Source organism: Tamandua tetradactyla, chromosome 16, assembly GCF_023851605.1.
Source record: "Tamandua tetradactyla isolate mTamTet1 chromosome 16, mTamTet1.pri, whole genome shotgun sequence".
NCBI classification, from domain to species: Eukaryota; Metazoa; Chordata; class Mammalia; order Pilosa; family Myrmecophagidae; genus Tamandua; species Tamandua tetradactyla.
The window spans coordinates 59,967,209-59,994,273 of record NC_135342.1 but is presented as its reverse complement, the minus strand read 5'-3'; the positions used below and the strand labels follow the sequence as shown (position 1 = coordinate 59,994,273).

At 46.6% G+C, this 27,065-nt stretch overlaps 1 protein-coding gene and 1 long non-coding RNA gene across 5 annotated transcripts in view; both read right to left on the bottom strand.

The window, feature by feature from the left end:
• Positions 1 to 2,261: 2,261 nt before the first annotated feature.
• Positions 2,262 to 12,012, bottom strand: LOC143660345 (uncharacterized). Its single transcript, XR_013163975.1, has 3 exons — positions 11,607 to 12,012; positions 11,218 to 11,276; positions 2,262 to 2,785 (listed from the first exon to the last, which is right to left on the bottom strand). It is a non-coding gene; the product is annotated as an uncharacterized LOC143660345 (long non-coding RNA).
• A 5,541-nt stretch (positions 12,013 to 17,553) lies between these two features.
• Positions 17,554 to 27,065, bottom strand: part of CDH5 (cadherin 5) — a 39,974-nt gene continuing 30,462 nt past the window's right edge. For all 4 annotated transcript variants that reach the window (XM_077132629.1, XM_077132630.1, XM_077132628.1 and 1 more), the window contains 5 exons: positions 25,143 to 25,285; positions 23,175 to 23,299; positions 22,723 to 22,831; positions 21,596 to 21,841; positions 17,554 to 19,986 (listed from right to left, as the gene is read on the bottom strand). In XM_077132629.1, coding sequence (XP_076988744.1) covers positions 19,472 to 19,986; positions 21,596 to 21,841; positions 22,723 to 22,831; positions 23,175 to 23,299; positions 25,143 to 25,285 — 1,138 coding nt within the window. In that variant the 3' untranslated portion in view covers positions 17,554 to 19,471. The remainder of the gene's footprint in view (positions 19,987 to 21,595; positions 21,842 to 22,722; positions 22,832 to 23,174; positions 23,300 to 25,142; positions 25,286 to 27,065) is intronic.

Below are 27,065 nucleotides of genomic sequence, written 5' to 3'. Positions count from 1 at the left end.
CTGATTTTCAGAGATCTCAAGTCTACGGCTACAGGAAATAAAATTTTCCTTGAGGATACTCATAGAAACCTCTACATCTTTCAGACGGCACTTAAGCTTCTTGTTTGAAGCCTTAAGCCCATCCCTTTCACCCTTTAATGCAGACAGTGTATCTAACAACAACCAACCAACATCTCTATAACTCTTATTTCTACAAAACTCTGTAAAGGTGTCAAGAACATTATCCCCCAGAGTCTGGCTTCGTACAAGCGAAGCATTAGGAGAATCGAATGATGATATTTTGACTATCTCCTTTGCCAACTCAGTCCATGGATTGGGAGTGTCATTCTGATTATGGGAATCAGAGTCCTTAGTGTCTCTGAGCCCAGTCAGAGTAGAAAACCATTCATAAAAACCCATTTTAAGATTCTGTTCCTTAAGAACCACTCCTGGTACCAAGATGTATTAGTTAGGGTTCTCTAGAGAAACAGAATCAACAGGGAACACTTGCAAATATAAAATTTATAAAAGTGTCTCACGTGACCGTAGGAACGCAGAGTCCAAAATCCACAGGGCAGGCTGCGAAGCTGATGACTCCAATGGATGGCCTGGATGAACTCCACAGGAGAGGCTCGCCAGCCAAAGCAGGAATGCAACTTATCTCCTCTGAGTCCTCCTTAAAAGGCTTCCCATGATTGCATTTAGCATCACTAATTGCAGAAGACACTCCCCTTTGGCTGATCACAAATGGAATCAGCTGTGGATGTAGCTAACGTGATCATAACCTAATCCTATGAAATGTCCTCATTGCAACAGACAGGCCAGTGCTTACCCAATCAGACGAACAGGTACCACAACATGGCCAAGTTGACACCTGTCCCTAACCATGACACCTGGGAAAGAAGGTATTGGTTTGATTTTATACTTGTATTTCAGGAGCCATTGGCAGACAACAGATCTCTGAGAGGAATCCAGGCCATAAAGACAACCTGAGGACTGAATTCTATTTTGAGGTTTGGACACGTTGTCACCAGAGATGATTAATTCATCTGTCTACATCTCCATCTATCCATCTATCTACCTTCCTGCTAATCCATCTATCCATCCTTTGGTTTTCTTCATCCATCCATCCATCCATCCATCCACCCATCCACCCATCCATCCATCCCTCCATCCATCCATCCATCCATCCACCCACCCACCCACCCATCCATCCATCCATCCATCCATCCATCCATCCATCCATCCACCCACCCATCCATCCATCCATCCATCCATCCATCCATCCATCCACCCATCCATCCATCCATCTCTTCCATCCATCTAGCCTTCCTCTCATCTACCCACCTCCTTATCCTCCTATACATCCATTTATTCTTCTTCTCATACATTCTCCCATTCATACATCAATCATCCATCATCCACTCATCCATCCATACAAATTCTCTCCACACATCCTTCTCCCCATCGGCATCCATCTACCCATACGTGACATTCAAACTTACTATTGCCTACTGCAGGCCCAGTGCTCTGCTATGTACTGGCAAAAAAAATGATGTGGAAGACCTGATCCTTATCCTTGAGACCACAGACTGTTTGCAGAGGCAGATGTATAAACAAAATGGAAATTAAACAATATATTTCCTGTACCAGACTTGTGCAAAAAGAAAGGGCACTTAACCCAACCTTTGGAGGTAAGGAAAGACTTATTTGAGGGTGTCTTTCTTGAGTTGAGTTTAAAGTTCAATCGATGTCACTAGATGAATGGGGGCTAGGAAGATGCTCCAGAAAGGAGAACAGCTTGTATGTACAATGATGGCCTAGGTGTTGAGAGACCAAGGTGATTCCCGGGATACAGGTAACTTGGAATATGGTGAATGAAGTTGAGTGTGAATGAGTGTTGTTTCATGAGAGAAGGCTAAAAAGGCAGGTCGTAAAAGCCTTGAATGACAGGCTAAGGATTTAGACTTTGTCTTGTTCTTGGGGAACATGTAAAAACTTTCAGGAGGGTGTGACATAGGTCAGGCTTATGCTTTGGAAAGATCTCTCTGGCTACAGCTGTCTTTGGAAGATGGGGTAAGTATATATTTGCAGAGGGGATCAAGAGGTCCAGCACCTGCTGAATGGGGGCTTAGTCATTGATTGCTCTCTGTGCCCAGCCCCTGGGGTCATCTCAGACCCCACATTTGGCCTGGATCCAAACAATATATTTCCAGTTCTCACCCCAGTGACCCTGCCAAGGCTGAGGTCAAGACAACCAGACTGAGGGTTATAAGCATGAGAAAGATTTAGATGGTCCCCATTTCCCAGGATGGCTATACCACCCCCACCAAGTTCTCTAGTCCTGTGGTAGGCCCAATCCAGCTGTAGGGCTGCCATGGACTTTGCCAATTGCTCGCTGGCTTGTCTGTCAAGGTCATCAGGGACTATCTCAGTTTCATGCCCCACTTTTCTGCCTCTACGATTTGCATTCACAAATCCCATTAACTCCCCATCAGTCATGTCATTATGCTTCCGCTGGCCCTGTGAAATCTCCATCCTGGGAGCTTGTGAGTGACACCTGACAGCCTTCAGCTCAATCAGAGCTGCTACAGTAAGTCAGACAGGAACCCAGTCCTCAAAAAACCTGCACTGGGGGTGAAAGGCAGATGTCCCACTGATGTGAATCCAGGAACACTAGAGTGTGGGAGGAGAAACAGATCAAGCTGCAGAGGTAGATGGACTTGACTTCAAGTCTTCGCTCTGCTAATCACTGGCTATGTCTTGAACAAGTCTCTTTACTTGCTGTGAGCTTCAGTTCCTTCATCTGTGAAATGGGAAAAATAATATTTACCTATCTTACTTTAGAATTTTTTTTTGGTGGCAACTAACGGGAACCGACTAATGGGAACAGAGAAGCAGACAGGAACCCAGGCAGGACTCTGGCTGTTGTCACTGTACCTCTCTGCTTAGTCACGTAATTTTCTTTCTTTGCATACCTCTTTCTCTGTTCCATAAAAGTAAGATGCAGTGAAGCTTTGAGAGTGAGTTCACAGTGCTTCAGTTTTAGCCACAAGCAGAACTAATACACTGTCTTTCAACCACTGTCCAAAGTCCCAAGGTACAATCTGACTGGCTGAGCTGCATTAGGTGTCCATTACTGGTCCAATCAATTGTGGACGAAGAAGTGAGGCATAGAGCGTGGAAATGTCAGCTAGAGGATGTATGCATGAGCAAGGGGCTTGTTTTCAGAGAAAGTGGGGGCTTGTGAGCTGGGCAAAACCCCCAAAGATCTCTCCTTTATGAACTCCTGGGATTTTTGAGAAGATTAAATAGGGTAATAAATGTAAACATTTGGCACAACACCTGGTATAGACTAAGGACTCGATAAATGGTAGCTGTTATTGTTCATTCTTTGCCTTGTTTAATAAACGTTGAGTCCCTTGTTTGTACTGGACACTACACTAGATGTTGAGGATAAAGGACTGGACAGAACAGGCCCAAACTATATACAAAATCAACTCTAAGTGGATCAAAGGCCTAAATTTAAGAGCCAGAACTATAGAACTCCTGGAAGAAGATATAGGCAAGTATCTTCAGGACCGTGTGTTAGGTAATTGTTTCTTAGACTTTATACCCAAAACACAAGCCGCAAAAGAAAACAATAGGTAAGTGAGACCTCATCAAAATTAAAAAAATTTGTTCTGCTGAAGAGTTTATCACGAAAATAAAATGATAGTCTACATAATGGGAGAAAATATTTGGAAACAACATTTCTGAAATAGTTTAATATCCAGAATATATAAAAAATCCTTCAACTCAACAACCAAAAGACAAACAACCCAATCAAAAAACAGGCAAAAGACTTGAATAGACACTTCTCCAAAGAAGATATGCAAATGACAAAAAAGCACATGAAAAGATGCTCAACATCATTAGCCATCAGGGAAGTACAAAGCAAAACACAGTAAGATACCATTTCCTATGCACTAGAGGGACAGCTATTAAAAAAAACAATATTGCCATGTTGCAGAGGATGCAGACACATGGATATACTCTATTCATTGCTGGTGGGAATGTGCAATGGTGCAGCCACTGTGGAAGACGGTTCTCTAGTTTCCCAGAAAATTAAGTATAGAATTGCCATGTGACTTAGCAATCCCATGTCTACGTGTTTACCCAAAAGAATAGAAAGCAGGGACTCAGGTATTTTTACACTGATGTGGCATATTGCCAATTGCTAAAAGGTGAAGCAACCCAAGTGTTCATCAATCAATGAATAATAAAGAAAATATGATATATGCAGGCACAATGGAATATTATTCAGCTGTGAAAAGGAATGAAGTTCTGATACATGCAACAGCATGGATGAACCTTGGAGATATCATGCTGACTTAAATAAACAAGCACAAAAGAATAAATATTGTATGAAATAATTAGAATAAGCAAACTCATAGTGACAATATCCAGAATATGGGTTACCAGGGAATGGTATGAGGGTAGGGAATAGGGTGTTCAGGCTTAAAATGCACAGAGTTTCTGTTTGGAATGATAGAAAAGTTTTGGTAATGGCTGATGGTGATGGTAGCACAACATTGTGAATGTCATTAACAGCCCTGAATTATACATTTGAATGTGGTAAAGGAAGGGGGAATTTTAGGTTGTATATATGTCACTAGAATAAAATTTTTAAAAAATCCATGGAACTGCACAGCACAAACTGTGAGTGCGAAGTTAAATTATGGATTATAGTTCAAAGTATAATTATAAAATGTGCTTTCATCAATTTAACAAAAGTACCACACCAATGCAAGGTGTTAATAATAGGGTGGTATATGCATGCTTTTTCTCTAAACCCACAACTTCCTTAAAAAAAAAATGAAGAAAAAAAGGCCCAGCTTGGAAAAGGAGAATAATAAAACTATGTCACAGTGTTGACGTCAGGATTAAAATAACGCAGGCTAAGTGTTTAGTACAGTTACTGACATATAGTAAATCTCAGCGTGGCCTACAAGCATTGATTGTCTACTTGCAAAAGAGAACACAACACCACAAAAATCCCTCTAACCAAACCAAACCAAGCCATTTCTTATGGCTTTGTTGTTCTTTTTTTTTTTTTGTTCCCCTGACCACAGGGCTGGGCTATCCTCGGTTATAAAAATAGACTTCAGTGATCAAAATTATGTCAGCTGCTGGACCGACAGTTTTCAGATGCTGTATTTGAGTCTAATTTAAAAGTTTAGAAAAATAACGTTGGCGTCTTCTGAACCCAAGCACTTGATCGAACTATGAACAGAGTTAAGTCAAGTAAATATACTCGTGTGATCATCTTTCCTTTGCTGACCGCAGTGGAGGGGACTGCCTGTGAACAGAAGAATAAGCAGTGATGTCACAGGCAGAATACGCCACAGCAGTGAGAACGGACGCCCTACAACTTCGTACGACAATACGGTTGACGCCTACAGACTAGGACCCAGTGAAGGAAACGAGGCACTGCATGATTCCATTTATATGAAATTCCCAAACTGGCAAAGCAGATCTAAGAAATTGGGAGTCTGGGCAGCGTTTAACCCTTGTGGGGTGGTAGTGACAAGGAAGGGTTTTCAGGCCCACTGGTTCTTGATCTGGGTTGATACAACAACACTTAGTGTGTGAAAAATCATTGAACAGCCCACTCAGGTGCTTTTTTTTTTTTTTTAGTTTAGTTTATTTATTAAAATACCAACATACAAACACAAACATTCTTACCATATGATCATTTCAGTCTACATGTATAATCAGTAACTCACAATACCATCTCATAGTTGTATATTCATCATCATGATCATTTCTTAGAACATTTGCCTCAATTCAGAAAAAAGAAATGAAAAGAAAATAGAAAAAAATTCATATATACCATACCTCTTACCTCTCCTTCTCATTGATCACTAGCATTTCAATCACTAAATTTATTTTAACATCTGTTCCCCCTATTATTTATTTATTTTTAATCCATATGTTTTACTCATCTGTCCATAAGGAAGATAAAAGGAGCACCAGACACAAGCTTTTCACAATCACACAGTCACATTGTGAAAGCTATATCATTATACAATCATCTTCAAGAAACATGGCTACTGGAGCACAGCTCTACGTTTTCAGGCAGTTCCCTCCAGCTTCTTCATTGCACCTTAATTAAACGGGTGATATCTATATTATGTGTAAGAATAACCTCCAGGATAACCTCTCAAATCTGTTTGGAATCTATTAGCCATTGACACTTTATTTTGTCTCATTTCTCTCTTCTCCCTTTCGGGTGAGAAGGTTTTCTCAATCCCTTGGTGCTGACTCCCAGCCCATTCTAGTATTTCTGTCCCATGTTGCCAGGAAGGTCCACACCCCTGGGAGTCATGTCCCACGTAGATGGGGGGTGGGGGGAGGTGTGCAATGAGTTTGCTTGTTTTCTTGGCTGAGAGGGAAAAGACACATCTGAGCAACAGAAGAGGTTCTCTTGGGGGTGACTCTTAGGTCTAATTTTAAGTAGGCTTAGCCTATCTTTTGTGGGGTTAAGTTTCATATGAACAAACCCCAGGATTGGGGCTCAGCCTATTGCTCTGGTTGTCCCCACTGCTTGACTCAGGTACTTTTTAATGTACATATGCTATACGTTGATAAAAAGTGCTTTATTTTTTATAAGGAGTGCCTCATTTTTATGCACACGTCCCGCTGAGAGAAGAGTCAGGCTCCCAGCTTGAAGATGGAGAAGGAATTTGGATTTCTGGGCAGATGGAACAATAGAGAAAGGATCTAATACTAATATTTATTCAGTCCCTGAGAGAACTTTCTTTCCAGGCTCAGTAATCAAAATAGTTTCATTTCTTCTGAACACCAGTTTCTTGTTTCTTTTGTTTACTTTAAAATATCTCTTGAATATTGTGGATCTGCTTTGCACAGGCCCTGCATCCCTTGGCATCGGCTGCTGGCAAACTTAAAATCAATTTTTTGGGTCTGTCTCCGACAAGTGCAGGAATTTTGACGTTCACTGTCATTTCTGGCTTTTTCTTTTATTTCCTAGCCTTATTTTTCCTTTTTCCCAATTCACTCACTCATTTAAAAAACAAACAAACAAACATTATAATACATGTGTTTCCTTTAGTCCTCTTTACTTCAAGAGTGCGTGGTGGTATGTGTGTGTTTTAAGTGGCTTTGATTCTTTTAGGAAGAAGATGGCGTATGAATACATGAAATGGTGCAGAAAACATTTATAGAAAACCTGCAAGTGTGCCAGGCATTTCAACAGTTCATTTCAGAGGATAGTTAAGGGGGCAGAAGGCTCCACATGGATATTCACAGCAACTTTATTCATGACAGCCAAAAGGTGAGAACAAATCAGGTGCCCATCAAAGATGAATGGATGAGCAATTTGTGGTATATCCATACAATAGAATATTATTCAGATCTAAAAAGGAATGAAGTACTGATACATGTGACAACACCATGAACCTCGAAAGCATTATGTGGAGTGAAAGAAGCCAGACCAAAAGGTCACATGTTGTATGATTCTTTTTATATGAAATATCCAGAATAAGCAAGCCGGTAGAGACTGATAAGCAGACTAGTGGCTGTTGGGATGGGAAGAAGGGAGAATGGGGAATGACTGCTGAAAAGGGTGAAAACGTATTGAAACTCCCTGAATCATACACTTTAAAATGGTCCATTGTGTGTTATGTGAATTGCGCTCAATAAAATAAAAGGGGGGAAGGTCCTTGTTTCGGAAGGGTCAGGGGCTGGCTTGGCACAAAGTACCCACTCCATGTACTTGGGAGGCACTGACCAGGGGACACAGGTGGCGAACCCAGGGTCCCCGAGGTGGGGGTGGGGTGGGGTCTCTGGCTTCTTTACATTGGGGAAAGCACAGAATTTCACTCTGGACCGGGTTGGGGCCTCTGGATTTGGAATCGGAATACCTGGGTTCAAGCCCTCCCTCTGTCATTTGGCCGCTGTGTGTCCTGGGACAAATCACTTGTCCTTTCTGAACCTCGGTCCAGCACAGGCGCCGCCGGAGGCCGGGGGTCTCCTTCCAGCATCATCCGCCCGTGGGCTCCTCTGCTGGACTCAACCCTGCGTCTCCTTCCTGTCCTGGCCCTCCCTCCCCGAGCGCTGGGGACCTTTGGGAACTCGAGGACCTGCCTGTCACCCGCGCACATCCACAACTCCCAGCAAGGAGGGAACCCCAGAGCCCAGTGCCCCTGCTGTGGACGCTTCGCCTCCCCCTGCCGCAGCTGGGGCCCGGTGGGCAGGGGCGGCCGCGAAACCTGGCAGGGCAGCAGAGATGGGGCTCCTGCTTTTCTCTCCCTCCAGGGCAGTGTGTCTGTTTATTCACTTTGAGTTGACGCCTGCGGACTGCTGGGAGAAATCGTCCCCAAGAGGCGAGTCAGTCACCGAGCTCGGCTCTGCGCTGTGAACAATTCACCCCCACGGGCGGGTCGGGGCAGCCGAGCCCTTGCGGGTGGGGAAAGGCAGGCGCCCGAGCGGGCAGCGGCGCCCCGTGCATTCAGCGCTGGGAGGAAGAAGCTGTTTTCTCAAGAGCCCTGTGTGGGGTTTGCTCACTTTCGCCATTCCACGATGGGCTGCAGGGCCTGGACTGGCCTCCGAGTAACCTCCCCTTGACTCAGAGTCTTGAAGAAAGGAACCCCCTCCACACTGCAGCCGCGAGAATTTCCTTAAATCAAGCTGCATGCCTGCTTCGGCCCTTCTGTAGCTCCCCATAGCTCCGGGGGCAAGTCCATGCCCAGCAGCAGGACAGTCATGGGTGGCCCTTTCTGATCTGGTCCCTGCCCACCTCTCTGGGTTCTGTTCCATCCACTCTTCCTCTCAGACCCTGAGCTTGGCCACCAAGCTTCCTCCCGTTCTCAGCTGCTCCGAGTGTTCTCTGCCCTCGACCCCTTACCTGGCAAATGCTGGCTGTTCCTCCACCATCCAGACACTCCCTGCCCCCTTCTTTGGGGGGTCTCTGGCATTGTATTCCCCCAGGCTGAATTGAGAACTCCTTCTGGAGGTCTGCAGCACACTTCACATTTCAAAATGATACAAATCGGTAATGATTTCCTTTTGTGTTTGTGCATACCTGCCTAGACCTTCGCGAGCCCTGGGAGGGCAGGGACTGTGTCTTGCTCATGGCGGTGTCCCCAGCCCAGGGTCCAGCTCAGGGCTCCAAAAATGTTTGCTGCACAAATGGGGTCGGCTCACGAAGGCACCGTCTTCGGGCTGGAACAGAGGGCCTGGAGAGGGCCTTCAAATGCACGGGCCGATCTTGCTCTAAATGGCCCCAAATTGCATTTCTCCTTTATTACGTCGCTTCCAGCTCTCCACTTCCTTCCCCTTGATACTCATGAGCTTCATGGAAGCACTTTAGGTTCTTGAGAGAACAATATTCATGATTGCTTAAATGAATACAAGCTGGATTCACAAGCAATTCCTCAAAACCAAGTTCATTGAGAAAGGCTTTCATTCTTACCAGAATGTGGCTGGGCCAGGTGCTGAGGCAGACACAGGGCCCCACAAGGGGAGTCAGAGTTGGCTCTCCCCAGGGAGCTCATAGTCAGGACAGGGAGATAGTTATCATGAGGATGGAAATATAGGCAGAGGCTTGGGGCAGGGGGAAGGGAGGGAGGGACTGAGCTGCCTGATGAGAGCAAGATTTTAAAATGTGGATATAATCCAACTTACATATTTTTTCTTTTTATGCATTAAGCTTTTGGTGTCATTTATGAATCCTAACTTAACTTCAGGTCAGGAGGATTTTTTTTTCTATGTTTTCAAAAAGTTTTATTGTTTGTTTTACATTTAGGTCTATGATTAGCTTTAATTTTTGTATAAGGTTTGATATATAGATTAAGGCATATTTGTTTGTTTGTTTTGCCTATGGACGTCCAGGTGTTCCAGCACCACTTATTGCAAATGCTTTCCTTTTCAGATGGACTTGCCGCGATGGTTAGGTTCTGGTGTCAGCTTGGCCCGGTGATGATGCCCAGTTGTCTGGTCACACAAGCACTGGCTTAACCGTTGCTGCAGGGATATTTTGTGGCTGGTTAATAAACTGGGAGGCTGATTTATTAAATCAACTAAGGGCGTGTCTCCCACAAACAAGATAATCCAGTCAGCTGAAGTTTGATCCAATCAGTTGAAGACTATTAAGGAAGAAGAATTTCCACTTCTTCAGCCAGCGAGCCTCTCCTTGGAGGTCATCCAGACCCCTCATGGGAGTTGCCACTTTCACAGCCTGCTCTACAGATTTGGGACTCTTCCATTCCCACGGTTGCATGAGACACTTTTATAAACCTCACATTTAAGACAGCTCCTGTTGGTTCTGTTTCTCTAGAGAACCCTGACTAATCCATTTGCCTTCTTAGCTTTGTCAGAGTTCGATTGGCCTTATTTGTCTGGATTTATTTCTGAACTGACTTTTCTGTTTTACGTAGATGCACATACGAGATAGGCACATATAGAGACACACTCTGTGTGTATGTGCTTTTGCCAACACTTACACTTGATGATTGTAGCCTTGTAATGAGTCTTCATGTCATGCATTGCAAGTCCTCCAACTTTGTTTTTTTCAATGTTGGCTCTTCTTGGCTCTTTGCATTTCCATAGGAATTTGAGAATCAGTGTGTCTCTACATTAAAGCTTCTGGGATTTTGATTGGAATTGGGCTGAATCCACAGATCAGTCGGAAGAGAATATGCGTTTTAGTAATATTGAGTCTGCCAATTCATAAACATGGCACATCTCTGCATTTATTTAGGTCTTTGATTTCTTTCATCAGTGTTTTGTAGTTTTTCCGCATACAGCTCCTCCACACATTGCATTAGGGTTGTAACTAGGAATTTCACTTTTTTTTGTATTCCTCCATTCTTAACATTTCTTCTGTCCTGATTTATCACCTCACATATCTTTGCTTGCAATCTTTCACTTACAGTAGGATGCTTATTGAAAGGGAAATTACAAATCTTGGAAAAGATGCAGGAATTCATGAAGTGGATGAGAGTATTATGGGGGAATTGCTCTAATCCCACACAGCCAGGGACAAATGAGGGTAGAGGTGAATTTGACAAATCAACAACAAAGAGAAAATTTCCACGGAAGATAACAAAAAGTGGCTTAAAGACAGAATAATTTGAATGTAAAAGGATTGTGGTAAGCCTTTGGGAAAATTAACAAGCCTGGAATGTTTTTCAAAAATTGTCCTTTGTGTAAATCAAAGAAAGTAAAGGAAGTTACCTTATGCTTTTATATATTTTTGTAGGGAAAATGTCAGTACTGGAACCATCCTTTCATTGCTGTAAGAGTCAGAAAATAATTGTAATAAATGCCTAAACTTAAATCAAATAAATGAATATTTAAAAATTTTCATTTCATTTTTTTCGATAAAGCCCCAATCAACCCTTACCCTACAGTAATTATGATAAATTATTCATTTTTAGTGAGGTGGTATTTCTTCCTTCTCCAGACAGTAGACAAGCCCTGGGTTTATTAATTCACCCACATTGATGTCGAGAAAGACAACAGGCCTCTCATTTTGTAAATAGCAGATGCCAAGTCCTAGATTCAGAGAGCAGGGGATTCCTGTGTGGCTGGCAAACTCTTAAGACGACCCCAATTTTACCCACCTCCTGGTACTCACACGCCTCTGATGTGGGTAGGTCCTGTAACTTGTTTCTAACCAATAGACTATGGCAAAGGTGACAGATTATTTCTTCGATGATTATATTATGTAAGATGGGAGCATTCATCTTGCTGGCAGACTTTCTTTCTTGCTGGCTTTGCTGAAGCAAATGATCAGGTTGGGGAGGTTCGTCTAGGAAGAAACTGGGGATGGCCCATGGCCCAGGAGAGACTGAGACTCTTTTCCAGCAGGCTGCAAGCCTCTGAATTCTTTCAGCCATGTGAGCTTCGAGTTAGACCCATCACCAGCATGGAATTGGATCCGTCACCAGTCAAGCCTTGAGATGAGGCTGCAGCCCTGGCTGACGTCTTGGTGGCAGCTTTCATAGGAGGTCCTGAAGAGATGACATGGCAAAGTCATGCCTGGACTCCCAATTGTGAGATAATAAGTGAATGTTTTAAGCCACTAAGTTTGTGGTAATTTGTTTCAGAGCAATAGCTAACTAATACACCATGCTGCATTTAGCCACTTTTATACACAGTTACTGCAAATATTCATTCAGTTCTGATATTGGCTTCTCATTAAAGATTTTTCTTTCCCCACCCACCCATAGCCTGCCCTTGGGCGATGGACTCTCAGTCTACTGGGTAGCCCTTTCTGTGGTGTCTGCCACAGCTCCTGCTTTCTAGGGGAACTCTTTGTTGGTGCCCCTTCCCCCCAAGTAGGCATAAGAGACCCCAAATTTACTTGTCCATGTCCCACCCATCAGAGTCCTGCTGGATCACACAAGGATCTCCAGGGACCACAAAGTGAGAATGGAATTTAAGGACCAAATGATTGTCCTGCCGCAATTGATTTCTCAGGAAGTGAGGGCACCCACAGAGTGAATTTGCTGCAGAAATGAATCTCAAAAAAATCCCTGTCATCTGGCACCACGTCTGTCCTTTCCACAGAAACATCTGCAGAATAACAACCTTAGCCAGGGCTCATTCCAGCCAGCCGAGCGCTTTCACAAATGTGCATAACAAATTCTTGTGACAGTGCTGTAAGCAGGAATCAATAACCCATTTTATAGATGAGTCCGTGGGAGGCAAGAGGACTTGTTCTGGGAAGGGGTGGGCAGAGACTCAGGGACACCTGGCAGAGTCCTATGGCTGGCAGCACATGCCTTAGGTAGGGCAAGGGTCCTGCGCTCAGCAAGCTGGTGTCTTGGTTGCTGGTTGGGCCTTCAGTTCCAGTTACGCTGTTCTAGTTTGGTTTGTTTTGAGAACAGGGGGATATGGTTCAGCAACTCTCTGCACACCCAGAATGTAACCTGGTGCTAGTATGAAGTTGTTAAACTGAATGAATTTCAAAGGGGACTCTCTGGGTGGGAGACTTCAGACTGAATGTGGAACGGGCTGGGCTGTCCTTCAAGACTCTGTGCAGGTCTCACCTCCACCAGGAAGCTTTCCTTGGCCCGTTGGGTGGGGTTAATGGCTCCTGTTCTGGACTCTCCTTCCCCACTGGTCTTATTCCATCCTAATTGCTATGATGGCTCATATTACACGAGCTTTGTTTACGTGTTTCTTTCCAGGATGAGGTGTGTGAGTGTTGAGACTGTATCTCTGGTTTCTAGGGTGACCATGCAATTTATTGTCACCAACAGTATGTTTTTGTGAGTGAAATGGGAAGTCTAATTTCTAATTCAGCCAAGATAACAGGCAAAAAGTAGGACTTTCCTGGGAAAACTGTGCCTTCACCTTACCCATGACTAGCCTAGGGCTGAGTCCAAAGCACGATCTGGTGAATGAATGAAGGCATAAGTGATAAAATGAATGAAGGAGCAAGTAACTACACCACAGACAAAGAGGCAGCAGCTCAGAGAGGTCGGTGTAGCCACACGGGTGGTTTCTGTGGCTGTTGGGGCTGCCACGGGCCAGGTCCCTTGAGACGCTTTGACACATGAGGACAAGGAGATTTCCCATAGACTCTCCAGAGTGACACTCATTAGAGCTGCAGCCAGAAATGCCCAAAATGCCACTCCGTCTCTGGATCGCCACGTGCCCCTAAAAGTAGTTACTCCCCCCTCGCCCCCACTTCCTCACCCCAGTGGCCCAGTTTTCTCACCTATGCAATGGGAAAATAAGAATAAGAAACTCACAGGGCTGCTGTGACTCCTAGAGGCCGCCCAGAGGCAGCAGTTAATAAACAAAGTGTAGATATTATTATTGCAATGACAGTGAGTTTGAAAACTGCAGGTATGGGTGTGTGAGCATACACCATCTTGGCTCTATTTTGCAAACCAAAAACTCAGAGCCTTGAAAGTTTTATAAAAGTTAACATTAAATTCTCATTTAAACCAAATGAATTGCATTTAATGATACTGGGACTTTCCCAGGGACCTGTGAAACCCCATAATAACAAAGTTGATAGGAAAAATTTGGTTCATTTATGTATCAGGACACTTTAGACCAACTTCAAAGTAATGCTTTAGGAAGTTACAAAAAAAAAAAAAAACTCATAACATTAATCAACCTCCAATAACGGTTTTGTTGGATTCAAAAGCAATTGCCTCGAAAGCAATTTAATTTTTTTTCCAGGAAGCAATTTAATTTTAAAAGTCCTATTGCATTAATGCATAGTGAACTCAACACAACCTTTTTTTCAACAAAAATCTTTCAGTGCTGTTTTAGAAAAATGATATTTGGAAAAAACTTTATCAAGACACTGTTTTTCAATTAGAAGAAGGTGTTTAAAATTTAATTTTAAAGTAACGTTTTTTCTGCTTATAAAAGTAACAATACTGATTTATAGAAACAAACTAAAGAAAGAAGAAATGAAAAATTATTGATAATTTTGTGACAGAGACGTGTATCTATCTGCTAGTTAAAAAAGAATGGGTTTGGACTGTAAATAACGCATTGGGTTCTGCTTTTAGACTTGACCTTGAATTCATCTTATGGTCACCACTCACAACATGCCTTTTAAGGGCTGCCTAGTATTCCGCTATGGATCTGCTATAATTTATCTAACCCATCCCTTATTGTTGGACATTTATTACAGTTTCTAGTTTTTTTGTTGTTGAAATTGGCGTCACAGCAGATACAACCTACGCACGCAGTCTCTTAAGCCAAACCCCTTAGTAAAAGGTTTTCGAGACGTTTGGGGCTTTGGTGATGAAAATTAGAGACTCGTCATCTAAAGGAAAGTAGGGTTTATCGTAAAGATTCATAACGTGATTTGTGCCGGGAACGAGGACGCTCAGGGACCCCGGCTTGGTTTCTTGTCCAGAGTCCCCTGGGGAGAGAATTGGTGAGTGCAGGGTCGAGCGGAGCAGGGAGGCTGGGTGTGGACACCCAGGCAGGGGCCCTCCGTGCAGGGAGGGGTGATGGAGTGCGCTGTGACCCCGCAAGCCCAGGGCGTCCGCGGTCAGGGTCAACCACGCGCGTCCCCCTCCCCGCGGTGAGTTGCAATTTCTCGTGAGGTTTGGGTTCCTCGAGGCCGCAGGCATCCCAGATTCAAGAAGGGTAGAGGACCCTGTCTCTTCTCCATCAGAGCCCGTCGCTTGTGAGGCACGGAGCAGAAACGGGACTGGAGCAGCATTTCGAGGTCGGATCCCGAGGCCACTTCTTTGACCGGAGTTTTCTGTCCAGGGCGACCACAGCCTGCGGTCAACGCTAAAATGCCCCCCTGCAAACCGCACTTGGATGCTGGTAAGTAATGAGCATCAGTTGACGCAGGGCGCCCTCTGGCGTTCATTTTCCCCATCGACCAGCGCAATTGGCACGGGAGGTATTTCCTGGTCCAACCTCCAGCCTTAACCCAGGAGCGTGGAGAACCCCCCCCCCCCCTCGAGCTGGTCTGTTTCCAGCAGATGCGCATTCTCCTGGGAGGCAGGAGGCCGGTTCCAGCCCTGACTCTTCCTTTAACTTGCTGTGTGGCCCTGGTCCCGAGGCACTCTTCTTTTGGGTCTCACTTTGCTTACCAGTGTGGTCAGCAGATTCCAGGGAGCCTATCTTGTGCTCTCTCTTGGTGTCTGCTGAAGTCTCCAAACCCAGTGTCCAGCCTTGGGTGGCATGAGGGCTGCTCCTCCTTGTCTCAGGGCAAACAGGAGCCAAAGAGTAGAGGTGGTCAGGGGGACTAAGAGCCCAGAGTCAGGCTCCATTCAGGGGGTGGAGGGCCAGGGACTGTCTTATCAGAAGATGACTCAGGGGCGTGGAGGGCTTCTAGGAGGAGGAGGTAGCAGACATCTCATGGACAGTAGGGTTTGGGGGAGCAGACACTTCAGACGGGACCTTGGAAAACTCCTTTTCTCCATAAAAGCAATGAGAACAGTGGCCAAAATTGTCAAGATTAACTATTCCAGAACTCTGGAAATTAACCAAATTAGGGAGTGTTTATTCAAGAAAAATGGCTAAATCTTGGTGAGTACATGGAATTTTGTGATATTTTAACTTGCCCTAGTCACATTCCATTTTTCCCTGCTCTGGAGTAGCCTTGAAACCCAGCAGCCCTGCAACCATAGTGAGTCGCTGGGGGAGGGGATCTCAATTCCCAAACAACTGTCATTATTTGACCTGCTGGTGGCTGGAAGGCCCCACTGACAAGCCTGTTATTTGATCTGACTTGGAGCTCACGCAGTGTGAACAGCTTAGGCACTGGGGGCATTTGTTGAAAATTATTAGTGACAGTTGTTTAACATTACAGTGCCTGAGGTGCTAACAGTTGGGGCAAACAAGAAACTGACCAAAAATCTTAAAAAGAAAACCTGGGGAATGAGCGGTCCATAGGGGGCTTTGAAAAGCTTTGATGTATTCCTGGGACTCTAGAAGGCTAAGCACATGTGCAGAGCTGGGTACATGCCCAGGAAAAACCTGGAAAGATTCTAAGCTCTCACCTCCGGCTGTCCTTGAGGTTTTGCCCAAGCAGGCAGTGAAGGTGCAGGCTGAGTTGTAAACCGCCTGTCTGAGCCTTAAAGTCTCCTTGGCAAAGGCCAAAAAGGCTTTTTGATTTCAGGCATTTAAGGAAACCTCTGTCCAATCATTAGCTGACCGCTACCAAGCACAGTCTTCAGTGGCCACATGTGACAAAGAGTACAAATATTCTCCACGACAGACCATAGATTAGGCTATAAACAAGACTCAATAAATGTAAGAGGACTGACCTCATACTTTGTGCGTTCTCGAACCACGATGGAATGAAATTAGAAATCAATAACAGAAGGGAATTTGGAAAATTTCCAAGGATGTGAAAATTAAACAACACATTCCTAAATAACTAATGGATCCCAAAAGAAATCAAAAGGGAAAGAAGCTGTGTTTGTCCAGGGCAGGGGCCGCACTGCCGGGGAGATCCTGCTGGTGGGGGTGGAGGAGCAGAGGCTGTGCTGAAGTGGGCTCCATCCACTGCCTCCCAACTCAAGATCTGTGTCTGGCGAGGAGGCCTTTTGTTCTCATTTTGATTGTGAGGATTTCCTACAGGGACCCCAGGAGCTGGGGCCCATAACCCAATAAGGTGCCAGCTGCTGTTGTCAACCGGTTGTCACTCTTGTCAACTGGTTAATTGGAGCTTGATTTCCTTCCTCGTCACTGATGGGTCTCATCCCCTGGTTTCTCATTTGCCAAGTGGAAATTGGTGTTGCAGCCCCCGCTTCCAGAGGTCCTGCCTGTTGTGTAGAGTAAGGGCAGGGACGGGGACATGTACAGATTGGTGAAAGTATGGGGCTTCAGGGGCAGAGGGGGCTGGAATAGGGGGTCCTTTGTTTTTCTGGGTTCCACTCCCTTTCCTGTGGTGAATGTCTCTGAAATCTTGACTGCAAATGCCTCTTGCCTTCTGAGTTCTTTTGATGATGGCAGTGGTGGCAGCAGTGTGTGTCTTTGTGTCGGTGTGTATGTGACTGTATGTGTGTGTGTATTTCACATAGGTTCTTTCAGCTCTGTGGTGCTTTGATTTAATGTCACAGACATGGAAAGCTTTCCAGGTTTTTCTTTATTTAGGTATAAAAAAAAATTACAGTACGTCCCATGCACCATTGTGGCCAATATATAATCAGTATCTCTAAAGAAATTACTACAGTGATAGGAAATAGAAGGTTACAGGAATTTGTTTACCCAGCTTAAAAAAAACCTGAATTAAAATTGTTAACCTAAAAAGCAACCTGTTTATTATACAAAAAGTCCTTATTCTAAATGTTTGTGAGAGCTAGAAACTTTGTAAGTATTATTAGTAAAAAACGTCATTATGAAAAACTAATCACTGCTTGGTGGTTGGTATATAAAAATTAATTTAAAACATCAACATTAAAAAAACCACTAATTTTTGGTTTAAAAAAAATCAGTGCTATCTACAATCCCCTGCTGCGTGTGGGGTGTGGCCGCTGGGGCTCTGCCCAGAGGGGGACTCGGTCCACGAGGAGTGAGCTGGAGGTTACACTTCCTTCACTGCCCACACTCTTTCTCAATTGATGCCACTTTCCCAAGGCATGTTCGCAGTGGAACGTTCCATACGTGGCTGAGTGTGGGAGATGCACAGGTGACTGCAGGGCTGGGGTGGGCAGAGGCCTCGTCTTCCGTGGGGAGCGGAGCCGGAGTGGTGGGGTCCTGCCAGACTTCCCTGAGATGTGGCAACAATGAGGTGCAAAGGCAGCTGCCATGGCTCCATGCTGCAGCTGTACTTGGGTTTGGGCATTGACCAGAGTTGCTGTGAGCCACATCCTAGGCTCCTCCAAGTCAAGAGGTGAGGAGAGAGAGATGGAGAGAGAGAAAGAGTGAAGAGGCCTGAGAGGTGGAGGTCGAGAACCACAGGCAGAGACACAGACATGGAGAGCCGGGGATAGAAAGGAGAGAGTGAGCCAGTGATGAGGGGAGACAGAGCTGGGGAGCGTTTTCTATGCCAGGACGATCCGGCGGGACTGGAGGGGTGTCGGTGAGTGTCATTAGGGGTTCCAGCTGCTGATCCTCCAGGTCCTCTCTGGAGGTGACGGGCATGGAGGTGGCCCTCGCCCTGTAATCTGTCACACTTGGTCTCCACTGTTTCCTCCAGGACAAATTCACAGTTGCTTCAAAGTTCAACAAGCCATTTCCCTGAATCTGGCTCAACTGGTCAACGCTCAGTACAGCAGTGGCAGGCCAGCTGGGTCATCTCAGGACCGGAGGTCAGAGCTGCCAAGTGGGCCCTTCCTCCAGGAACCCTGGCAGGCTTGGGGAGGGGCTGGAGGGTGCGGTGTGGCAGGGTGGGAGGGGGGACTTGGGAGGGTCCGAGGAGGCCGGGAGGGGCTGGGGCTCCTGGACACAGGTGCGCTGGAAGCCTCAGTCTCCCTTGGGGCTGGGCTGCACAGTCCCGCCTCCACCATCACCTCCACCCTCAGCTCATGCTGTCCCCTCCAGTTCTTTGCCTCCAGGCCCCAGGACTGCTGTGGCTTCACCAGTGGGTTTGGGGACCTCAGGGGAAGACTCTGGCTGTTGAGCACAAGCTGCTTTGCTTGCAGCTTTGAGGAGCCAGAGGAAGCCCCTGAGTTAGGCGGGTGGGGTGGGGGGCTGTATGTGTGTGTACGTGTTTGTGTCTGTAACAGGCTTGTGGCAGAGTGTGTGTGTGTGTGTGTGTGTGTGTGTGTGTGTAACAGGCTTGTGGCAATTCCCAAGCCCAGTCAGAACACTAACCTGAGTTTTCCAGCCCGTGGGGGTTAGTGATCACTGAAACGCATTTCGGGCCATTTCAGGGACCTAGATTTCGCAACCCTGGGGGGGTGGGTGGGGCGGTTCGTGGGTTCCACGAGGAAGAGGTGCTGGGCTGGGGGCCTCCAGGCCACACCTCGAGGGCCTCGTGCCTGGCTTCTGGCGGCCTGGGAGGCAACGGTCTGGGTCCCCAGGCCCCGAGGGCGGCGGCCCCCTAGTACCCCAGCTCCTCCCGGGGGTCCGAGCCGTACAGCTGGGCCAGCATCTTGAACCTGGGCCCCCAGTCATTGAGGAAGTCGTAGTCGACGTCCGAGTCGGACGAGTCGGTGCCCAGGGAGCTGAGGGACTCGGCGATGGACTCGGCGCCCTCGTAGCCGTAGATGTGCAGCGTGTCGTAGGGGGGCCCGCCGCCGTCGTGGTCGGCCTCGTCCTTCTTCACCTCGATCATGGCCGCCATCTCCCCGGGCCGGTGCGCGCCGGGGCCCAGGCGCGGCGGCTTCTGCACCTGCGCGTAGAGGGCGGGCCGGGCCTCGGGGCCGGGCCGCGGGGACTTGGCCTCGCCGCGCCGCGCCGAGTTGAGCACCGACACGTCGTAGCTGGTGGTGTCCATCTCGCCGCCGCCCTCCTCGTCGTAGGTGACCAGCTGCTCGTGGATCTCGGGCACGCTCTTGCCGTGGGCGCGGGCCTGCTTCCGGAGCCGCCGCCGCAGGACGATGAGGAGGGTGATCACTGCGGGGCGGGGGTGCAGAACCGATGGTGCAAGGGCCCCCCCGCGAAGCTCATCTGCAGCCTCCACCCCCCCCCCCGCCCCCCTCGGATTCCCGCGCCGGCCCGGACCCCCCATGCCACGGCCGGGACCCGGACCACACTGAAGGTTTGGTTTGGTCCCGGCCCTCACGCCACAGCTCGGTGCTCAGGGTCCCCAGCCCGCTCTTGGCCCGGGCGTGGGTATGGGGAAAGAGAGGGTGGATGGAATTTGAGCTGAAAGATTGCAGCCCTTCCGTGGTGCTGGTGGAGATGGTATCCACGGCGGCAGCCGCAGCCGCCCCCTGGAGCACCTACTGGGCGTTGCCCAGCACGGATCTGGGCATGTTGTCCTGTTATATCACGCAAGGTGGGGATCGTTATCCCTCTTTTACAGTTAGGGAGACTGAGGCTCAGAGCTTCACCATCAGGGGGTGGTGTGGGGCAGAAAGCGCCTAGAATTAGGTTCCGACCTCCCCTTGGCCTGGGTCCTTCCAGCCTCGAGTTACTGAACGCACTGTTACATACATAAATAAGTGAAGCAGACACCCAGGGGAGACGCCCTCTCTGACCCTTAGTTTCTACGTCTGTAAAATGGAAACATGATTTTTCTGCTCTGTTTATCGTGTAAAGGGATTATGCAGTTAAATGCATTTCCACCTGTGTGAGAGCAATGCTGTTATTATTATGAATTATTATTAAAAGGGGAATTATCTGGGCCTGGGCTCTGTGGCAGGAGCCCCTGAAGGGGGAACATGCAGGGAGCCTGTTGGGGACCCCTTGGCAGAAAAGGCCTGGAGCAGGTGTGGGTGCCCTCCCCCCCCACCATGGGCCTCATCTTTGTGTGCACTGGGTGATGTCCAACCACCTGAGGCCTGAAGGTCAGTCCTGACCCTCTCATGGCATATGAAGTGCAGGAGAATTTAGAGCCCTGGACTGATGGGAGTTGGTGGATAAACATGGGCTGGGGGGGTGGAGAGGTGAGTTCTGCACCGCCCCCCAGGGTCCTTCCCTCGCACCTCCCAGCTCTGTCTCACTCCCTCAGGCTCATGGTGCTCCCCAAATCCTTCTCCTACAGTCTGTTTCCTGGGGAACCCAAACTGAGGCAAGGGTTAAAATGCTCTTAAACTTTCTGGGGTCCAAACAAGAAGAAAGGAAATAACAAAGCTGGAGGAATCCTATAAAGGGAAAAAAAGCTCATGGAAACAATCTGAAAGAGCTATCTTTAAACTTTCCACTTTAGAATGGACTCCTCCTTTTACAAAATAGGTCTTACGCAAATAAGTGCCTAAGACAGTGCCTGGCACACACTATGGGTTCAGAATACATGAGCTAAAGGAATGAATGGTGTGCAGGGTATTTTAAAGTGGACCTGGCTTGGTGAGCCTTGCCCCCTCCTCCTCCCACCCTCCCCCTTTGGCCTCAAGGGAGATGGAGATGTGTCCCTTATTCTAAACATGGAGCCCTGAGGCCTAGGGTGGGTCCTGGCCCGGAGCTGCCCAGGGGACCAGAGCAGGGATGGGACTGGATCCCAGGCCCCTTCCCTGCCTGTGAAGCCTCCAGGCTCCCTGTCCCCACGGGACCCTGCACTGACCGGTGATGGTGAGGATGCAAAGGAAGATGGCCACCAGCGCCTGGATGCTGACGCCCACTTGGGTGGCCGCCTCTTCGCAGAAAGTGAACTCGCCGTGCTCGTCACACTTGCACACGGTCACGGCCAGGGTGTTGGTGCCTGTGAGGCTGGGCCTCCCGTTGTCCGAGATGAGCACTGGCAGGAGGTGGACCTTGGCTCGTTCCCGGTCGAACTGCCCGTACTTGACGGTGATGTTGGCCGTATTGTCTGGAAACGCCGAGGCCGCAGAGTTAGGCTTTGCTCGGGAAGCCGCCCCTTCGGCCACACAGACAGCAGAGGCTGCCTCCTCCAGGGAGCCCTCCCTGACTGTCCCAGACCATGTGCGGCCTGGGCTGCGTCTATGCCCTGTGCATCCTCTGTTTCACGTTTCAGCCATCTGGGCACAGGCCTGTTTCTCCTTTGGGGGTGGGGTGGGGGAGCTGCTTTGAGCCAGTCTCTAAGAATGGCTGGGTGGGAATGTGAAATTCATGCTTTCTGTTTCTGTAGGCCACTGAGATGCCTGACCCCTTCTCCTTCCCTAACCTCGAACCTCACTCCAATAATTACAGGCACATTCTCTTTTGATTCAATTAATTACTGTATTGCTTTGACAAGTAATCAGGGGGAAAATAAAGCCTTAAAATGTCATTTAGCATTGGACTAACTTCTGAGGGTATTTCTGCTGTCTCTGAAAATCCATCATTACAGAAGAGTTTTACAACTGTAGAGACAGTGCAGATGCTCCCTGAGGTACAGAGAATGGTTGTGGGTGTGACTCAGGATATCCTGGGCAGTCTGGAATTGGAAGGGTGCTTTGGCCCAAATATTGCCCCTCGCCCCCAACTCCAGTCAGTGTCTAATAGAGGGGTTTCGTGCACTGAAGAATCTCCGGGGAGTTCCCCGCCCCCACCCTGTCCCCCTCACTGACCTCAGTGTCTGTGGCAGTTTGGCCAGGGCGGCACTGACCAGTAAAGTGTGCAGCGTGTGTCGTACAACATATCCTGTAACTCATGAACCCCACTGAGGACCCAGCCCTGATCTGTTGGCCTGGCCCCCCCCACACACTTCCCGGCCCCCCTAAACTCCAGGCTGACTTCTCTGATGCTCACCGTGATTATTCGTGAGGGTGAAGTTGCTGTCCTCAGTGCCCAGGGAGAACCGCAACTTCACGTCGCGCGGCGTTATGTCCTTGTCTATTGCCGAGACGCGCACGACCAGCTGGAACGAGTCAGAAGGTGGCCATCAGTGGTGGCATTGGGGAGGCCTGGGGGCCGGTGCTCGAGACCTGGGGTTGAGCCCTCATCGGGGCTGCCTCTCACCTGCAGCTCTGACCTCAGTGGTCTCTGCAGAGCCACTTTCTACTAGCTGTCCCTACCCCCCATCCACTCTCCACAGGTTCTCTCTGAGCCTCAGTTTCTCCATCTGTAAAACGGGGATAATGTAGCCATTCCTCGAGGCTGTTGTGCAGGCCACTTTAAGCATGGGACTCCAGGTGACTGTCAGTGAAGAGGGCTGAGGGGCAGAAGCATGGCACACACCTTCCTACCTGAGCCATACTCACCTTGCCGGGGACAGCGTTCTCACACACTTTTGGCTCGTAGGGCTGGGCAAACTCTGGGGCATTGTCATTTTCATCCAGGACTTCGATGTGGACCTGCACAATGGATTCCTTGCCCGTGGAGACCCCTACCAAGTAAAAGGACCTTCACCACAGTGGCTCAGGTGACGCCAGCCCTGAGGATAGGGAATCCTGGAGGGCTGCCCAGTAGAGGCCCTTTTTTGCCGGAAGAGGGACTATGGACTGGCTGAAAGGGGCGTGGAAGAGGGGGAGGTAAAGCCTCAAGCACAAGGTTTACTGAAGCATTGCTTACAAAAGTTAAAAAGTAAAGAACTAAGAGGTTGAGTTAACAAGTTACATCTATTTAAAAGTATGGACTATGTGTGACTCTTTACAGTGCCCACATGAAGGCATTTCAATGCCATGGGAAAATGGTCATGGAATGAGGTTGAGTAAAAATGCAGAGTGTGATATTTTATATAAGTATTATAAATATGTATAGAAAAACTGTAAGAATATATATAGAAAAAAGACACTAAAATGCTAACCGCAGTTGTCTCTTGGTGGTGACATTATGGAAAGATAATTATCTCCTTCTTTTCTGTATCTCCCAGTTTTTCAAATGAACATTTATTGATTTTAAAGTTAACACAAATTCTATGAATGAGATTAGGTGGGAAAGAAAGGGGCACAGGCTGATCTGGGAAATATGTGGGAGTCCAGCGAGGTTGGGGTACAGCTGCCATGGTGGGAGAAGTGAGAGTCTGGGTGGGCGCAGCAGGAAGCAAGTAACCCCTGTGCGGCCTCGTCCAAGCCACCCCCTCTCTGGGCAAAATGTGAATATTAATCCTTCTCCCAGAGAGTTCTTGGGATTTTTCTCCTGTAGGTAAAGGATGCAAAACTCTAACACCTGCCCCTCCCTCTGGCTGAAGTAAAACCAAATGCCGGAGAGCCTAACCATCTCAGGGTTGGATCTGCTTCAGATTTTGAATCCACCCTGCTCACTAGAGCATAAAGACCCCCCCCCCCCCGCAACGCAGCATTTTACAAACATCCATGAAAATAAGAATCATGACACACTTGTTAAATGCACATCCCTTGGCCTCATCTCAGGATCTCTGAGCCAAGCCTCCAGGGAGGGACCTGAGAACTGTGTGTTTAATAGGTGATTTATTTTGCTTTGTAAAAGACCTTGTTAAGAGTTTGAAAATATACGTTATAGATTGGAAGAAAATATTTGCAAATCACTTATCTGACAAAGGACTTGTATCTAGAATATATAAAGAACTCTCGTAAACAGACAATCCAGTTAGAAAATGGGCAAAAGAGATGTACAGACATTTCACTGAAAACAGTATGCAGGTAGAAAATATGCAAATGAGATGTTCAGCCTTAGCCACTAGAGAAATACAGACAAATACCACAGTGCAATATCACTCTACATTCCACACCTGTCAGAATGGCTACAATAAAAAATAGTGGTCACACAAGTGCTGGTTAGGATGCTGAGAAATTGAATCTCTTATATATCACTGTTGGGAGTATAAAATAGTACTGGCACTCTGAAAAAACAATTTGGCAATTCCTTTTAAAGTTAAAAGGAGTCTTAGCATATGGCCCAACAACTGCACTCTTGGGCATTTATGCCCCAAAAATTAAAACTTATTTTCACATTAAAAGAAAATAGATGATTTAGTTGATTCACATCACTGGGGCATCTGGGTAGTCTGCTTTATCACAGTGCTTCTCAAACTATAATGAAATTGTGATTTAGTCTGGGGGTGGGACCTGAGAATATATACTTCTAGTAAATGCTATTGGTCCAAAGACCCCATTTGGGTATGGAAGCTCCATAGTTTCAGCAGGTGCTTACAATACCGCCAGGGACCTAAAATGATAGATGATGTCAGTTTTGAAAGAATGAATGAAAAGGAGAAATGCCCAGGTTCCCTGGGTGGTGGGGCCACTCACCTTTGGAATCCAGTTCCTTGGCCTCCACGGTCAGGTTATACCAGGGGTAGGTTTCTCTGTCGAGTTCTTTCTCATTGTGAATGTTCCCCTGTTTGTTTATTTGGAAGAACTGGCCCTTGTCACTGGTCCTGCGGATGGAGTATCTGTCCAGGGGAGAGGGTAAGGGTTTCATAGCTTTCCATGGTCCTTTGCTGGGGTCCAAACTCCTCAGCATGACAGAAAAGGCCCTTTGGATCCATCTCCTGCATCCCTCTCCATCCTTCTTCCTGTTGCTGGCCCGCGGTCCTTTGCTACCCAGCACAATGAGAAACCCCCGTCTCCACACAGAGGGGTCTAGGATGGAGAGAGCATCCTTTCTGTCTTAGTGCTGTTGTCATCCTGGGATTGATGGTGTCTGAGAGCCCATCAGTATCCCTGGTGGGCTAAGGCCGGTGACCCCATGATCAACTGATGCCACTTATCTGATGAATGAAGAGATTATTGGCCAAGGAGAAATTAGGAAAAAAAAAAAAAAAGGAGCTGAGAAAGGTCAGAAGTAGTTGAAAGGAAATTAAATTTGTGAAGAAAGATTTGAAGAGTTCTTCCAGAGGTCAGGAAAAAAAATATCAAGATAAGAAACAGAGAGAGGAATATATATTTATTTATACATATAGTGGAAAAATAGGTGTTTTCTACTACTGAGGAAAATTCCAGAACAAGTTGAACAGAAGAAATAATGAAAGATATAATAAAAGAAAATATTCCTGATCTGAAGAATGGCCCAAATGTACTGATTAGAAGAGGTCATTGATATCAGGCATAATTTTAAAAGAGATCCATAATTCATATTTAGGCATATCCCGATGTAAATTTGAATTTCAAAGCTATGTGAAGAAACTGAAAAGAATGCAGGCAAGAAAAAATTCCTTATACAAAAAGAGAAATTAGATTCAGTCCCCACAAAATTAGCTGCTGGAAAACATTGATAGTATCTTTGAAGGGAAGTACCTGGGTTGTAAGGATTATATTAGCACATCCAGGTGTTCTTAATATAAGAAGGCAAAATAAAGAAACAAAAATCTCTAGATACGTTATAGCTCAGAAAGTTTATCACCCACAACGTTGGTTCCTGACAAAAGGTTTTTGAACAATTACTCCAGCTAACTAACAAATGTCTCAATATAAAGTCAAACCCTCGTTTGGAATGAATTAAAATTAACCTGTAGGTTTCTATATATTGATACATAGGAAAGAAATGTTTTTTTGTACGTATAATATTTGTAACTAGAAAATATAGATTCAGGAAAAAATAGATTTTACAGTTGGAAGTAAATCCCATTGGTAAAAGTAAGAATAACAGTACTCCATCTAAATCTCTAAGAGAAAAAAAGAAATTGTATAACCAAGATGGGTGGAAAGAAAACATCCATTAAGTCTGAGAAATGGAAAATGGAAAACAAGTTAAAAACAGTAAAATCAAATGTATGTTATGATGAAAACTAGGTTAAACACAAAACATCTCAGGCTGGATTAAAAAGCAAAACTCTGGGGGACATCATCAAAATGGCAATGTAAGCAGCTACTGAAAATCTCTCCCCAGGGATTTAATGATAAAAAAGGACAATTCTGAATTCTTCAGAGCTCTGGAGGGAGATAGAGACTAGAGAAGGACATAAATTCTCTCACAATAGTGAGACAGACCCCTGGCATTTGCACACCCAGGGGACAGGGGAGGGCATCTCAAGATTCAGGTCAGCGAGGAATAGAGTCTGAGAAAATGTGGACATGGATTCTATTTTCCAACCCTGGTCCAAAAGCCATTGCCCCAACCCTGAAAGAAACAGCAGCCGATGGTCTGATCCTTGCTCGGTGATCAGCCGAATACTAAGTCAGCAGGGGGAATCTTCTGCCACACATAAGGTGGAGGATACAGCCCCACATTGA